This window comes from Equus quagga, chromosome 14 (assembly GCF_021613505.1).
Source record: "Equus quagga isolate Etosha38 chromosome 14, UCLA_HA_Equagga_1.0, whole genome shotgun sequence".
Lineage (NCBI taxonomy): Eukaryota > Metazoa > Chordata > Mammalia > Perissodactyla > Equidae > Equus > Equus quagga.
The window spans coordinates 31,279,082-31,294,144 of NC_060280.1; the positions used below are offsets into that span (position 1 = coordinate 31,279,082).

Consider the following 15,063-nt stretch of genomic DNA (forward strand, 5'->3'; position numbering starts at 1 on the left):
GGGGAGAGGAGGGGAGCCTGCCTGGGGCTCTAGGTAGGGGAGGGGAGGGGAGCATGTGGCCTTGCTGTTTGGGGCCTTCCCCCCAGCCTACTTTGGCCTTGAAGACTGAATTTCTTTCCCCTTGACTTGACCTTTCTGGTCAGTTTTCATCTTCAGCCAGTGTTTGGCCTTGTGACGCTGAATCTTGACGTCTGGACCTTGACATCCTGGTCTTACAGGAGCAGGAAGTATACACACTCCTATACTGAGGAAAGACAGAAAGAAGTGGTTAGTTTTAAACAATAGTTGATTCTGCTGGCAGCACAGCTGCTGTTAGCAAAGCTTATCTCAAAGGTTTTGCTCCACGTGAGATTTTTAACTCCTTCCTTCTCAGTTTCAGAGTCTGTCCCGGGTTTTGGCTTGAGTACAGGGTGGTCAGTGGCACTCTGGGACCCCTCTGGGAAGGAAGGTGAGTGCTCCACACCCACCTGGGTTGCATCTCAGGTGGCCGTGGATCGCCCAGGCAGCTGTTAGGTACTAAGTGGTGGCTGGACACACGGTTCTGGAGCCTGGCGGTCCTAAAGGGGAAGGAGATCATCTTGAACAAAGGTGAAGAGGGTCTAAGACACGGCCCTGGAGACCACCCACTACTAAAGGTCGTCAGAGAGGAGGCAAAGGGCAAAGGGCAAAGGGAACAGAGAGGCAGGAGGGGCGCCAGGAGAGAGTGGCGTCTGAGAAGCAGAGAGGTGTGGCTCTCGAGAAGGCAGGGCCCAGCGTGACTGAGTAAATACAGGACAGACCGTGGTGGTCTGGGATTTGTCCTGGGGGGTCTTCTCGAAGGCAGGGGTCCGGGGCACCTGCGCAGGTGGGGGGCAGTTGGACGCATGGACGAGAGGGCCTGCCTTGACATATCTGGGGAACAGAAAATAATACCAGCAGGTAGAAATAGAAGGAAGTGGGGCCAGAGGATGCAAAGAGATTAGAATATTGGTGCCATTCATTGACTGGCCACTTTATGCTCATTTAATGCTCCCAACATCCCTCCACAGTAGGAGGTTACTAACCCTTTGTTATAGAGGAGAACACTCAGCCCCAGAAATCAGCAATGACTTCTTCAAGTTGGTACACATAAGCGGTGATGCCAGATTTCTGCCCTGGGTCTGAGTCCAGTACCATCACCGCATCATCACCATCATCGGGTGGCAAGGAAGGAGACAGACTGGAGAGGGGCAGGGCTGGACAAGGAGGGAACACACGTGGAGAGGGCTGGATGCAGAATCAACACGATGTAGAGGGTGGATGCAAACTGAGGGTGGGGAGAGGGTCAGGGCCTCTGGTTGGAGCAACCAGGTGGAGGGAGGAACCATTTGCTCAGGTGAAAAAAGCAGGACGTGGATTCCTGGAAAGATGAAGACTTTGACTTTGACATGACGAGTCTGCTGGGCCTAGGTGACATCCAGGGGGATGTCGGGGGGGCGGGCAATGAGATACACAGGTCTGTAGGTCAGAACACTCTGGGCTGTGGGAGAGGCGAGAGGCATCAGTGTAATCCGGAATTGTGGCTTCTTTTTACCCTCTTAACAGCAGAGCTCAGAAGAGGCTGGTTCTGGGCTCTGGGAGAGACATGATGGGGGCAGGGTGCCATTCCGCGGATTCACAGACGACTCCTGGCTCACCTCTGATTCGGTTCCCCCCACAGATGGCTTTTCCCTGCCGCAGGTCGATAAAGAACCCCAAGACTCTGACCAGCTTTCTGGTGGGTGTGAGTTTCCTGGCCCTGCATCTGTGGTTTCACCAAGTGCCCAGCTTCCAGCAGGAGAAGAGGGGGGGTGGCTCCCCCCACGCTGCCCCTGTGACCCCTGAGGCCCCTGCTGCCGCGCAGCCTTCGGTGGTCAGTTCAGGGCCCCCGTGTGTGGCCAACGCCTCGGTGAACGCCACGGCCGGCTTCGAGCAGCTGCCCGCGCGCATCCAAGACTTCCTGCGCTACCGCCACTGCCGCCACTTCCCGCTGCTCTGGGACGCGCCGGCCAAGTGCGCGGGCCGCCACGGCGTCTTCCTGCTGCTGGCCGTGAAGTCGTCGCCCGCCAACTACGAGCGGCGCGAGCTCATCCGGCGCACGTGGGGGCAGGAGCGCAGCTACGGCGGGCGGCCGGTGCGCCGCCTCTTCCTGCTGGGCACGCCCGGGCCCGAGGACGCCGAGCGCGCCGAGCGGCTGGCGGCGCTGGTGGCGCTGGAGGCGCGCGAGCACGGCGACGTGCTGCAGTGGGCCTTCGCCGACACCTTCCTGAACCTCACGCTCAAGCACGTGCGCCTGCTGGACTGGCTGGCGGCGCGCTGCCCGCACGCGCGCTTCTTGCTCAGCGGCGACGACGACGTCTTCGTGCACACGGCCAACGTGCTCCGCTTCCTGGAGGCGCAGCCGCCCGACCGCCACCTCTTCGCCGGGCAGCTCATGGACGGCTCGGTGCCCATCCGCGACAGCTGGAGCAAGTACTTCGTGCCGCCGCAGCTCTTCCCCGGGCGGGCCTACCCCGTGTACTGCAGCGGCGGCGGCTTCCTCCTGTCCAGCCACACCATCCGGGCCCTGCACACGGCCGCTCGCCACACGCCGCTCTTCCCCATCGACGACGCCTACATGGGCATGTGTCTGCAGCGCGCCGGCCTGGCGCCCAGCGGCCACGAGGGCATCCGGCCCTTCGGCGTGCAGCTGCCCGGCGCCCGGCACCCCTCCTTCGACCCCTGCATGTACCGCGAGCTGCTGCTCGTGCACCGCTTCGCGCCCTACGAGATGCTGCTCATGTGGAAGGCGCTGCACGACCCCGGGCTGAGCTGTGACCGGGGGCGCAGGGTCTCCTGAGGCCGGCTGGGCCGCGCTGGGGGGATGAGCAGCCTCCAAATGTGACGTTTTCCGTGGTGAGAATGCATCTTCCCTGCTCCGGATACCTTCTATCCTACCCATCTTGGTGCAGCTGAATGCCAGCTGCACGTTGGAATCATCTGGGTGGGGGGAGGGGGGTATGGAAAATACCTCAGTCCTGGTCGCATCTCCACAGGTTCTGATTGCAGTGATCTGGGATGCCCTCAGACGTCTGGGTGTTTGTTAAGGTCCTCAGGTGACTCGAATGTGCAGCTCGGAATGGAGCCCACTGGGTTAGGAATGTCCGTTATCCTTCCAAACCCACCTCCATTGCTCCCTCTTGGAGCCGTCTAGGGCGCCTAGCTCCTGCACTCTAGTCACTGTGGGCAATGGAGCAAGGGAGGTGTCGGGGCCAGGATCCAATGTTACCTGTTGGGTGCAGCACACATACGAGTTGTCACTTGTATCATTTCCTCCACAAATGAGCAGAGCTGGAACTGGAGCTGAACTGACAGTCACGCGATGCATTCCCCTCCCCCGGAAGTCAGTCTACACTTGGGACCTAAAAAGCGACACCCTAGAGTCAGAGCTGAGAGTGTCTGAGAGTGTCTTCCTCCCACCCAGTTCTCTCCCACCCACTGTGAGGTCAGAATCTCCGCGTGCAAAGTGGGAACCGAGGCCGGGTCAGGGCAGTGGCTAATCCAGGGCCATGTCGTCCCCTCCATGCTGACCCGCCCATTGGGGCCCCACCCAGGCATGCTTGCCCCACCAACACTCACTCCCCGGGGTCAGAGAAGCCTCTGCATCTTCGCACAAGCACTGATCTGTCTACTTGAAATGTCCTCTGACCGCACCACCATACCTGTCTTTTGCGTCAGTCACAATGCCGGCAGGGGAGGCTGCCAGCCCTCCACCAAAATCTGCTACCCTCTTCCTCCTGACACTCTCCAGACCACACTTCCCAGCCCCCGTTGCAGCTGGCGCGGCCGTGTGACCAGGCTCTCTCCCATGGATGTGTGTGGACGCGATGAGGACCACTCCCGGACCCGGGCTCACCTGTGCTCGCTCTCTCCTTCCCCTGGAGTGGAACATGGATGGGCCTGTGACCCATCCCTGACCTCGCAGATGAGGACAACATCCCAAGCTGGAGCTGGGGTTCTCGACCTTGGCACTGCTGACCTTTTGGGTCGGGCAGCTCTTTGTTGTGGGGGCTGTCCTGCGCTTTGGAGAACATTTAGCCGTGTGTCCTGTCCTCTGCACACTAGAAGCCAGCATCACACCCAGAATCACGACGACCAAAAATACCTCTGAACATCGCCAAATGTACCCTGGTGGGCAAATTTGCCCCTGGCTGAGATCCTCTGGCCTAGAGGAAGGCAGAAAAACAAGAGCGTCTCTCAGTTGCTGCCTAGAGCAGAGCTGGCCATGGACTGACCTGGAATACTCAGGCCCGACTATGGAGAAGAACAATGTAAACTTTTATGTGTTTTCAGCCTCTGGGGTTTTGTGGGCTCTTTGCTACAGCAGACTTGCCCCACGTAACCTAACGTGTCCTCTCTGCTCGCTTGTTTCTCCCCAATCAGACTGGCTGCCCCCAGAGAGAGGGACCACGCCTGATTCACATCGAGCTGGCACAGATTGGCTCCGAGGGGACCAAAGGCAAGTCCTGTCACGCCCACTCTGGGAACCTGAGCAGGCCAGCTCACCTCTGAGCCCCTCTGTCCACGCTGATGATCCATGGAGGGAGGGCATGCAAGCGCAGCCCTGGTATCACCTGGACTCACCCGGCCGCGCCCGGCTCATCTGGCTCTTGCGCCCCGCGGCCACCAGGGGGCGCCCTCCACCCACGGTTTCCGCGCGGAGGCGGGCGGCGGGTCCTTGGGTCGGTGCAGAGTCGGTGCAAATTCGGGCTCCGGGAGCCTGTGCTGCCGACCCCCTTTACTGGGCCTGCGAACTGACAAGGGCCCCCTGAGCAAGGGAAATGATCCTGTCTCCCTCGCAAACACAGGCGCAAAGTCCTACACGAAATGCCAGCAGACGGAACGTGGTACTACGTAAAAAGGGTAACATCAGCACCTCGGTGGGTTCATCCCCGAAATTCGAGATGGGGCTAGCGTTAGAAAAGGAATCGGAATATACGAAGAAAAGAGGAAGATCTGTCGATGTGGTACATCACACCAAGAGAAATATGAGTACCTCAGATGAGGGAGAAAAAGAGAATTTTTGATAAAAAATATCCATTCGTGATTTTAAAAAAATCTTAGTACAAGGTGAAAGCATTTCCTCTAAGATCTGGAACAAGACCAGATGTGCCGTCATCACCACTTCTGTTCAACATTGTCCAAGACTTGAGAGCACAGCAAGGCAAGATAAAGCTTCAAAAATATAACAACTTGAAAAAAGAAAGAAAATGATCAAAACCTCAGAGGTTTGCAACCCTATCAGATCCAATTTCCCCTTTCTGTAACAAATTGATGCCGTACTCCCTATCCTGAAATGGAATTCTTAGATAACATAATCTGTCCACACAGACATTTTCAAAAAGTCGATATAATTTTTAATTGTAATGTAAAAGATTAATAAGAAATACTTTAAAATAAATAGTATGAATTTTGATGTGTAAATTTTGGGGCATAATGACAAAAAACTCCCTCGCAGATTTCCAAATCTCCTCCTAAGGGGCAATACGCCTCACTGAGAACCGCTGCCTTATATAGAAAACCCACCAAAAAGCCACACTCAAAAATCCTAGCTAATTGATTAAATTAATAAAATGTACCAAGTTTTCCAGATACAAAATTAATGTACAAAAGTCACCTTAGTGGAGCCAGCCTGGTGGCGCAGTGGTTAAGTTCGCACATTCTGTTTCAGCGGCCCGGGTCACAGGTTCAGATCCCGGGCACCACTTGGCACACCATGCTGTGGCAGGCGTCCCACATATAAAGTAGAGGAAGATGGGCACGGATGTTAGCTCAGGGCCAGCCTTCCTCAGCAAAAAGAGGAGGATTGGCAGCAGTTAACTCAGGGCAAATCTTCCTCACCAAAAAAAAAAATAAATGTAGTTTCTATATTGTAATAAGCAGTCAGAAAAAGTCCTTTTTGAAAAAAATTTTTGAGTTAATGATAGCTTACAATCTTGTGAAATTTCAGTTGTACATTATTGTCTGTCAGTTGTGTTGTAGGTGCACCCCTTCACTCTTTGTGCCTACCCCCCACCCCACCTTTCCCCCGTAAGCCACTAATCTGTTCTCTTTGTCTACATTTTCAAATTCCTCATATGAGTGGAGTCATTCAGAAATTGTCCTTCTCTATCTGGCTTATTTCACTTAACATAATTCCCTAAAGGTCCATCCATGGTGTTGCAAATGGGACGATTTTGTTCTTTTTTACGGCTGAGTAGTATTCTATTGTATATATATACCATATCTTCTTTATCCAATCATCTGTTGATGGGCACTTAGGTTGCTTCCACATCTTGGCTATTGTAAATAATACTGCAATGAACACTGGGGTGCGTGGGACTTTTGGGATTGCTGACTTCAAACTCTTTGGATAGATACCCAGTAGTGGAATGGCTGGGTCATAAGGTATTTCTATTTTTAATTTTTTGAGGAATCTCCATACTGTTTTCCATAGTGGCTGCACCAGTTTGCATTCCCACCAACAGTGTATGAGGGTTCCTTTTTCTCTACAACCTCTCCAACATTTGTTACTATTTGTTTTGGTTATTTTTGTCATTCTAATGGGTGTAAAGTGATATCTTAGTGTAGTTTTGATTTGCATTTCCCTGATGATCAGCGATGATGAGCATCTTTTCATGTGCCTATTGGCCATCCGTATATCTTCTTTGAAGAAATGTCTGTTCGTGTCTCCTGCCCATTTTTTGATCAGGTTGTTTGATTTTTTGTTGTTGAGTTGTGTGAGTTCTTTATATATTATGGATAGTAAGCCTTTGTCAGATATATGACTTGCAAATATTTTTTCCCAGTTAGTGAGTTGTCTTTTTGTTTCAATCCTGTTTTCCTTTGCCTTGAAGAAGCTCTTTAGTCTGATGAAGTCCCATTTGTTTATTCTTTCTATTGTTTCCCTTCTCTGAGAAGGCATGGTGTCCGAAAAGATCCTTTTAATACTGATGTCAAAGAGTGTACTGCCTACATTTTCTTCTAGAAGCCTTATGGTTTCAGGTCTCAGCTTTAGGTCTTTGATCCATTTTGAGTTTATTTTGGTGAATGGTGAGAAAGAATGGTCAATTTTCATTCTTTTACAGGTGGCTTTCCAGTTTTCCCAGCACCATTTGTTGAAAAGACTTTCTTTTCTCCATTGTAGGCCCTCAGCTCCTTTGTCGAAGATTAGCTGTCCATAGATGTGTGGTTTTATTTCTGGGCTTTCAATTCTGTTCCATTGATCTGTGCACCTGTTTTTGTACCAGTACCATGCTGTTTTGATTACTGTAGCTTTGTAGTATGTTTTGAAGTCAGGGATTGTGATGCCTCCAGCTGTGTTCTTTTTTCTCAGGATTGCTTTAGCAATTTGGGGTCTTTTGTTGCCCCATATGAATTTTAGGATTCTTTGTTCTATTTCTGTAAAGAATGTCATTGGGATTCTGATTGGGATGGCGTTGAATTTGTAGATTGCTTTAGGTAGAATGGACATTTTAACTATGTTTATTCTTCCAATCCATGTACATGGAATGTCTTTCCATCTCTTTATGTCACCACCCATTTCTTTCAGAAAAGCCTTGTAGTTTTCGTTGTATAGGTCTTTCACTTCCTTAGTTAAATTCACCCTGAGGTATTGTATTCTTTTTGTTGTAATTGTGAATGGTATTCTGTTCTTCAGTTCTTTTTCTGTTAGTTCATTATTAGAGTATAGAAATGCTACTGATTTATGTAAATTGATTTTATACCCTGCAACTTTCCTGTAGTTGTTGATTATATCTAAAAGTTTTCCAATGGATTCTTTGTGGTTTTCTCTATGTAAGATCATGTCATCTGCAAACAGTGAGAGTTTCACTTCTTCCCTCCCTATTTGGATTCCTTTTATTCGTTTTTCTTGCCTGATTGCTCTGGCCAGGACCTCCAGTACTATGTTAAATAAGAGTGGTGATAGAGGGCATCCTTGTCTCGTTCCTGTTTTCAGAGGGATGGCGTTCAGTTTTTGCCCATTGAGCATGACGTTGGCTGTGGGTTTGTCATATATGGCCTTTATTATGTTGAGGTAGTTCCCTTCTATCCCCATTTTGTTCAGAGTTTTTATCATAAATGGCTGTTGGATCTTGTCAAATGCTTTCTCTGTATCTATTGAGATGATCATGTGGTTTTTATTGCTCAGTTTGTTGATGTGGTGTATCACGTTGATTGATTTGCAAATGTTGAACCATCCCTGTGTCCCTGGTATGAATCCCACTTGATCACGATGTATGATCCTTTTGATGAAGTGCTGAATTCGGGTTGCCAAAATGTTGTTGAGAACGTTTGCATCTATGTTCATCAGTGATATTGGCCTGTAGTTCTCCTTTATTGTGCTGTGCTTGTCAGGCTTTGGTATCAGTGTGACGTTGGCCTCATAGAATGTGTTAGGAAGTGTTCCATCCTCCCTAATTTTTTGGAATAGCTTGAAAAGGATAGGTATTAAATCCTCTCTGAAAGTTTGGTAGAATTCCCCAGGAAAGCCATCTGGTCCAGGGGTTTTATTCTTTGGGATGTTTTTGATTGCTGTTTCAAACTCTTTCCTTGTCATTGGTCTGTTCAAATTGTCTGCTTCTTCTTGAGTGAGCTTTGGGATATTGTAGGAGTCCAAGAATTTATCCATTTCCTCTAGGTTATACATTTTGTTGGCATATAGTTTTTCGTAGTATTCTCTTATAATCTGTTCTATTTCTGCAGAGTCTGTTGTTATTGCTCCTCTTTCATTTCTGATTTTGTTTATTTGAGCTTTCTCCCTTTTTTGCTTTGTAAGTCTGGCTAGGGGTTTGTCAATTTTGTTTATCTTCTCAAAGAACCAGCTCTTTGTTTCACTGAGCCTTTCTACTGCCTTTTTTTGTTTCAACAGCATTTATTTCTGCTCTGATTTTTACTATTTCTCTCCTTCTGCTGACTTTGGGCTTTGTTTGATCTTCTTTCTCTAGCTCAGTTAGCTGTAGTTTTAAGATTGCTTATTTGGAATTTTTCTTGTTTGTTAAGATGTGCCTGTATTGCGATGAATTTTCCTCTTAATACAGCTTTTGCTGTATCCCATATGAGTTGATATGGCATGTTATCATTTTCCTTTTTCTCCAGGTATTTTTTGATTTCTTCTTTAATTTCTTCAATGATCCATTGCTTGTTCAATAGCATATTGTTTAGTCTCCACATCTTTGTGCCTTTCTCAGCTTTTTTCTTGCAATTAATTTCTAGCTTTATAGCATTATGATCGGAGAAGATGCTTGTTATTATTTCAATTTTTTTAAATTTGTAGAGGCTTGCCTTTTTTCCTAACATATGGTCTATCCTTGAGAATGTTCCATGTGCACTTGAGAAGAACGTGTTTTCTGCTGTTTTTTGATGGTGTGTTCTATACATGTCCATTATGTCCAACTTTTTAGCTTTTCATTTAGCTCCACTGTTTCCTTGTTGATTTTCTGTCTGGATGATGTGTCCAATGATGTGAGTGGGGTGTTGAGGTCCCCTACTATTATTGTGTTATTTTTGATATCTTCTTTTAGGTTTGTTAATAGTTGCTTTATGAACCTTGGTGCTCCTGTGTTGGGTGCATAGATATTTATAAGCATTATTCCTTCTTGATGAAGTGTCCCTTTCATCATTATATATTGGCCCTCTATGTCTCTCTTTACCTGTCTTATCTTGAAGTCTGTTTTGTCTGATATAAGTATTGCAACACCTGCTTTCTTTTGTTTGCTAGTAGCGTGGAGTATTGTCTTCCACCCCTTCACTCTGAGCCTGTGTTTGTCCTTGGAGCTGAGGTGTGTTTCCTGGAGGCAACAAGTTGTTGTATCTTGTTCTTTAATCCATTTTGCCACTCTGTGTCTTTTTATTGGAGAGTTCAATCCGTTTACACTGAGGGTGAGTAGTGATGCATGAGGGCTTAATGCTGTCATTCCGTTGCTCGTTTTCTGGTTTTCCTGTGTTTCTTTTGTTTCTCGTCCTGTGTGTTTTAGCCTACCCATTGACTTCTGCAATTTCTTATGCTGGGTTTCTTAGATTTTTCCTTATTTATGTTTTGTGTCTCTGTTCTGTTTTTTAGTTTGCTGGCTACCCTGAAGTTTGTATTCAGAATCTCGTGTATAACATAGTCCATTTTCTGGTGGTCTCTTACTTACTTAGCCTAGACTGATTCAGTCCCTTTCCTCCTCCCCTCCTAAATTATTATTTTCCTCTCTTATTCCAACTCGTGTTGTGAGTTTGTGGTTAGAGTGATAAGATTGTCTTTGCTTTGGTGATTTCCTTCCCTTTATCCTAATGCTATAGTTCAATATTTTCTATCCTATTCTGATTCTATCTAGTTGTCTCCCTACTATGTGTTTTGTGACCCCTTTCTCCATTTTTTTCCTTTTTCAGGTATGAGAGCCTTCTTGAAGATTTCTTGTAGTGGAGGACTTTTGCCTACAACCTCCCTTAGCTTTTGTTTGTCTGGAAAAGTTTTAACTTCTCCCTCATATCTGAAGGATATTTTTGCTGGATAGAGTATTCTTGGCTGAATATTTTTATCCTTTAAAGTTTTGAATATGTCATTCCACTCTCTCCTGGCTTGTAAGGTTCCTGTAGAGAAATCCACTGAAAGTCTGATAGGGGTTCCTTTGTAGGTTATTTTCTTCTGCCTGGCTGCCCTGAGTATTCTTTCTTTGTCATTCATTTTTGCCATTTTTACTACTATATGCCTTGCAGTAGGTCTTTTTACATTGACAAATCTAGGAGATCTGAAAGCTTCCTCCACACACATTTCTCTCTCAATCCCTAGATTTGGGAAATTCTCTTCTATTATTTTGTTGAGCACACTTTCTGCTCCATTTTCCTTTTCCACATCCTCAGGGATTCTGATAATTCTTAAGTTGGATTTTCTCATTGAGTCCTCTAATTCTTGGAGCTTTTCTTCAGTTTTTTAAATTCTTAGTTCTCTTTCTTCCTCTGTCTGGAGCCATTCAGACTGTCTATCTTTGATTGTGCTAATTTGCTCCTCTATGGTGTCTACATGGGCATTCAGGGAATCCGTATTCTGTTTTATCTGATCCATTGTATTTTTCATCTCTAGTATTTCTGATTGATTCTTCTTTATAGTTTCAATCTGTTTTGTGAAGTAACTCCAGAACTCGTTGACTTGTTTCTCTATATTTCCCTTTACCTCATTGAGTTTTTTGACGATAGCTACTCTGAACTCATTGTCACTTAATTTACCTATTTCCAAGTCCTCAGGACATAATTCTGTGTTTTTATTGTTTTCCTTGTGGACTGCAGCTTTTATAAATTGCTGGACGGTAGAGGAGCGGTTTTTGCTCATGATGCTGTTATTCTGTTGCAGTTACAGCCTGTTGCCACTAGATGGGGGTTGAGAGCCGCATTCTGAGCCCTCTGCACGTGATGGCAGCGTGCAGCATGGTTGGGGGAGGAGGGGGCACTTTCTCCCACGCACAGACCTGGACTCTGATCAGCTCTAGCTTTCTGGTCTCCTGGGGCCCTGGCTTGATGGGGTGTCCCCCCACCTCGTGAAAGCTTTCCCCCATTGGAGGGTTTCCACTGCACGGGTGGTAGGAGTCCTGGATGATCCCTGGCCGTGGGGCCCCTCCCCTGCTCCTTCCTGCACCAATGGCAGCAATCCCCATCTCTAGTGGAGGGAGCGAAGTTCTCTCCTACCCTGTTCCAGCTCCTCCGAGGGCGGCTCCTGCCTCCACCCTCTGTTGTCATTTGGCTGCTGTGGGTCTCTGACAATCTCTGTGTTACTAGGAATTTTTGGTTGGAATTCAGTTGGTTGTAGTTTGTACTTTGTACTTTGGTTGTAGTTTGGAGAGGAGAGAGTCCCAGGTGAGCTCACTCTGCCATGCCGCTGACATCACCGCTCTAGAAAAATTCATTTTTTAAAGTACCATTTATAATAGAAATAAGAAGGTACTTAGGACTGAATCTGTAAGATATGCAAGAAAATAATGAAAAATTATTTTAAGATATTGTTTAAACATCCAAATTAGTGTTGAGAGATATCACGCTATAAAGCATCTCTAAGCCCTGACTGCCCTGGGTCCTCACCCCAACCAGGGAGCAGGGATAGCATCATCCCAACTGCCAGATGTGGAGACCCAGGCCCACGGGAGTGACCTGCCCAAAGTCCACAAGCCTGTGGGGCCTGGGTCCCCTGAGCCCTGACCCCCGCCCCAGCCGCCGTGCCTGCCGTCCACTGAAGCCTGCAGCTGTGCAAGGCCAGAGGCTGGGTCTCTGGGCTCCAGAGATAAGGAGACAGACACCAGTTCTGCTGTGTGCACACACTCACACACACACACACACACACACACACACACACGGCCAGAACATTATTCATGCCTTCAGTAGGAGGAAACCTTCCTCAGCTCCACCCATCTCGATGGCACTGGGAGCAGGAGCCAGTGGCCTTTGGATGCAGGAGGTGAGGGTGGGGCTCCAAGGTCAGGCCCCACCTCAGTTGCCCCCACCCCAATGCCCTACTTACCCACTCCCTCCAACCTGGAAGAAAAGAGCAAATAACGTTTATGGGGAGACAGGAAGTCTGAGCCCGATGAGCCCTGAGAGATGCCTGCCCCACCCCCACCCCCAATGAATGGGAAGGTGGGCCCGGAGAGGAACAGTGGCCAGCCCAGCCTCACACAGGAGATCTGTGGCAGAGCGAGGAGGCCAGGCCTGACCCCAGCTCAGAGTCCAGCCCTGGGGAGGGGACACTTTGGGATTTGATTGATAGACCTTGTGAGTGTTTGTCTGTCTCTGGACTCCCGAGTTCAGTCGGGCAAGGCTACATTCGCCTGTGCCAGGGATGATGCTGGAGCACAACCAGAGCCCGTACTGGGGAGTCCTGCCCGGGTTGGGGGGCACACAGAGAAGGGTCCCCAATCTAGTCTGGAGCAGCAGTTTTCAAACAGTGAACTGAGACCCATGAGTGAGTCACGAAATCAATTCCGAGTCTGAAACCCACATTAAAAACAAGTTGAAGAGAACAAAATAGAAATATCAAGTGACTACAGAAAGTAAACATACAGGATCATGATGTAAAATGTAACACTACTTGTGGTTGTGGCTTAAAAAAATGCCAGCAGGCCTGTAGCAACTGGGTTGCCAGATTCAAGATCAACATGCAAAAACCGAAGCATTTCTCTAGACCAGGCATAACTGGCTGGAAAATGTCGTTTTTACAGGATAACACTCATGACGTTTGGAACTTACTTTCTAATGGTTCAGAAAAAATCATGAATATGTGAATATATGTGAAAGAGAGAGGTAGGGAGATAAAGCAAATGGGGCAAAATAGTAACAATTGGGGAATTCAAGTGAAAGGTATAAGGATGTTAATTGTTCTTTCCACTTTTTTCTAGGTTTGGCATTTAAAAAAATAAAATGTAGGGAGAAAATACCACTTACAATAGCAACAAAAACCATAAAGTATCTAGAAATTAAGTGAATATACAAGACTTCCATGGAGAAAAAAATATTAAACTTTAATAAGGGACACAGACAATGATCTGAATAAAAAGATAGTTCATATTCTTGGATGGAACTATGTAGCAGCACAAAGATGTCAATTCTTTTTTTTTTTTTTTTTTTTTGAGGAAGATCAGCCCTGAGCTAACATCTGCTGCCAATCCTCTTCTTTTTGCTGAGGAAGCCTGGCCCTGAGCTAACATCCATGCCCATCTTCCTCTACTTTCTATGTGGGATGCCTACCACAGCATGGTGTGCCAAGTGGTACCATGTCTGCACATGGGATCCAAACCAGTGAACCCCAGGCCACCGAAGTGGAACGTGCTCACTTAACCACTGAGCCACTGGGCCGGCTCCAAAGATGTCAATTCTTCCCAAATTAATCTTCAATGAAGCCCTAATTCCATTTGGAATATTTTTTTTAAAGAAACTCAATAAGCTTACTCTAAAACGTAAACAAATAATTGTCAGCCTTAAAAGTGAAGAGTGAAGGTGGTATTACCACAAAGTTGTGGCGAGATGAAAAGTGGGGCGCTATGCCAGAACCCGCCAGCAAAGAGAGGTGAGAGCTCGAGGCCAACCGTGTGTGTGGGGACCTGACCAGCTGGGACAGGGTGCAGATATATACCGGATGGCGTGGCTCACTCTGTGGAAACAAGTACAACTGGGTGCTGACTAATGCGGCATTTAAGGATGAACTCTAGTTGGGTTTGGGGACCTAAATCTGAGATGTAAAACCATAAAGATAACAGAGGAAAATACAGGAGAATGTCTTTGTGACCTAGGTGTGGGGGAGGACTTTTCAAACAAATTTCAAACTTGTAAACCATAAGATTTTTTTTTCTTTCTTTTTTTTTTTAGGAAGATTAACCCTGAGCTAACTGCTGCCAATCCTCCTCTTTTGCTGAGGAAGACTGGCCCTGAGCTGACATCATGCCCATCTTCCTCTACTTTATATGTGGGACGCCTACCACAGCATGGCTTCCCAAGCAGTGCCGTGTCTGCACCCGGGATCTGAAGCAGCGAACCCCAGGCCACCAAAGTGGAACGTGCAAACTTAACCACTGAGCCACCGGGCCGGCCCCTAAAGCATAAGATTTTTAAAAGCTGGAATTTAAATATATGATGCATAAAGATTTCTATTCAATGAAGAACAAAGATAATAGAGGCTGACAGTAGGAGGGATGTTTACACCATCTAAAGGCAACAAGGGATCGATATCCAGAATCCACAAATGAAGATTCCAACAGAAAAGAGGGCAAAATGTTCAGAAGGAGGACTCCCAAATGTAACAGCACACAAGGAGATCCCCAAATTATTAATGATCATGGTAAAAACCAAATTAAAACTATGAGATATCTACACGTATAGACGAGTTATAGAAAGCCCTATAAATGCCCGTGTCGGCAGGGATGTGTTGTTATGAGCCAGTGGGGGCTGACGGGTGGGCTGTCTGAATACTGTCCCATCTACCTCATTAAATTGAGTGGCCCGATCTCTCATGCTGTTATCTGTCACACACACGGGTTCTTTACCTGCCACACGAGAGGGGCCAAATAAAAACTCGAACGCCAG

At 47.4% G+C, this 15,063-nt stretch overlaps 1 protein-coding gene across 20 annotated transcripts in view; it reads left to right on the forward strand.

Annotated features, from left to right (window-relative positions):
• Window positions 1-14,399, forward strand: part of B3GNT6 (UDP-GlcNAc:betaGal beta-1,3-N-acetylglucosaminyltransferase 6) — an 18,046-nt gene extending 3,647 nt beyond the window's left edge. For 13 of the 20 annotated variants that reach the window (XM_046684647.1, XM_046684630.1, XM_046684633.1 and 10 more), the window contains one exon: window positions 1,679-5,445. In XM_046684647.1, coding sequence (XP_046540603.1) covers window positions 1,679-2,836 — 1,158 coding nt within the window. In that variant the 3' untranslated portion in view covers window positions 2,837-5,445. Of the gene's footprint in view, window positions 1-143; window positions 268-373; window positions 449-1,563; window positions 5,446-14,349 lie in introns of those variants that run through there. The other 7 variants (XM_046684635.1, XM_046684636.1, XM_046684641.1 and 4 more) reach the window with 6 other exon arrangements.
• Window positions 14,400-15,063: the final 664 nt, after the last annotated feature.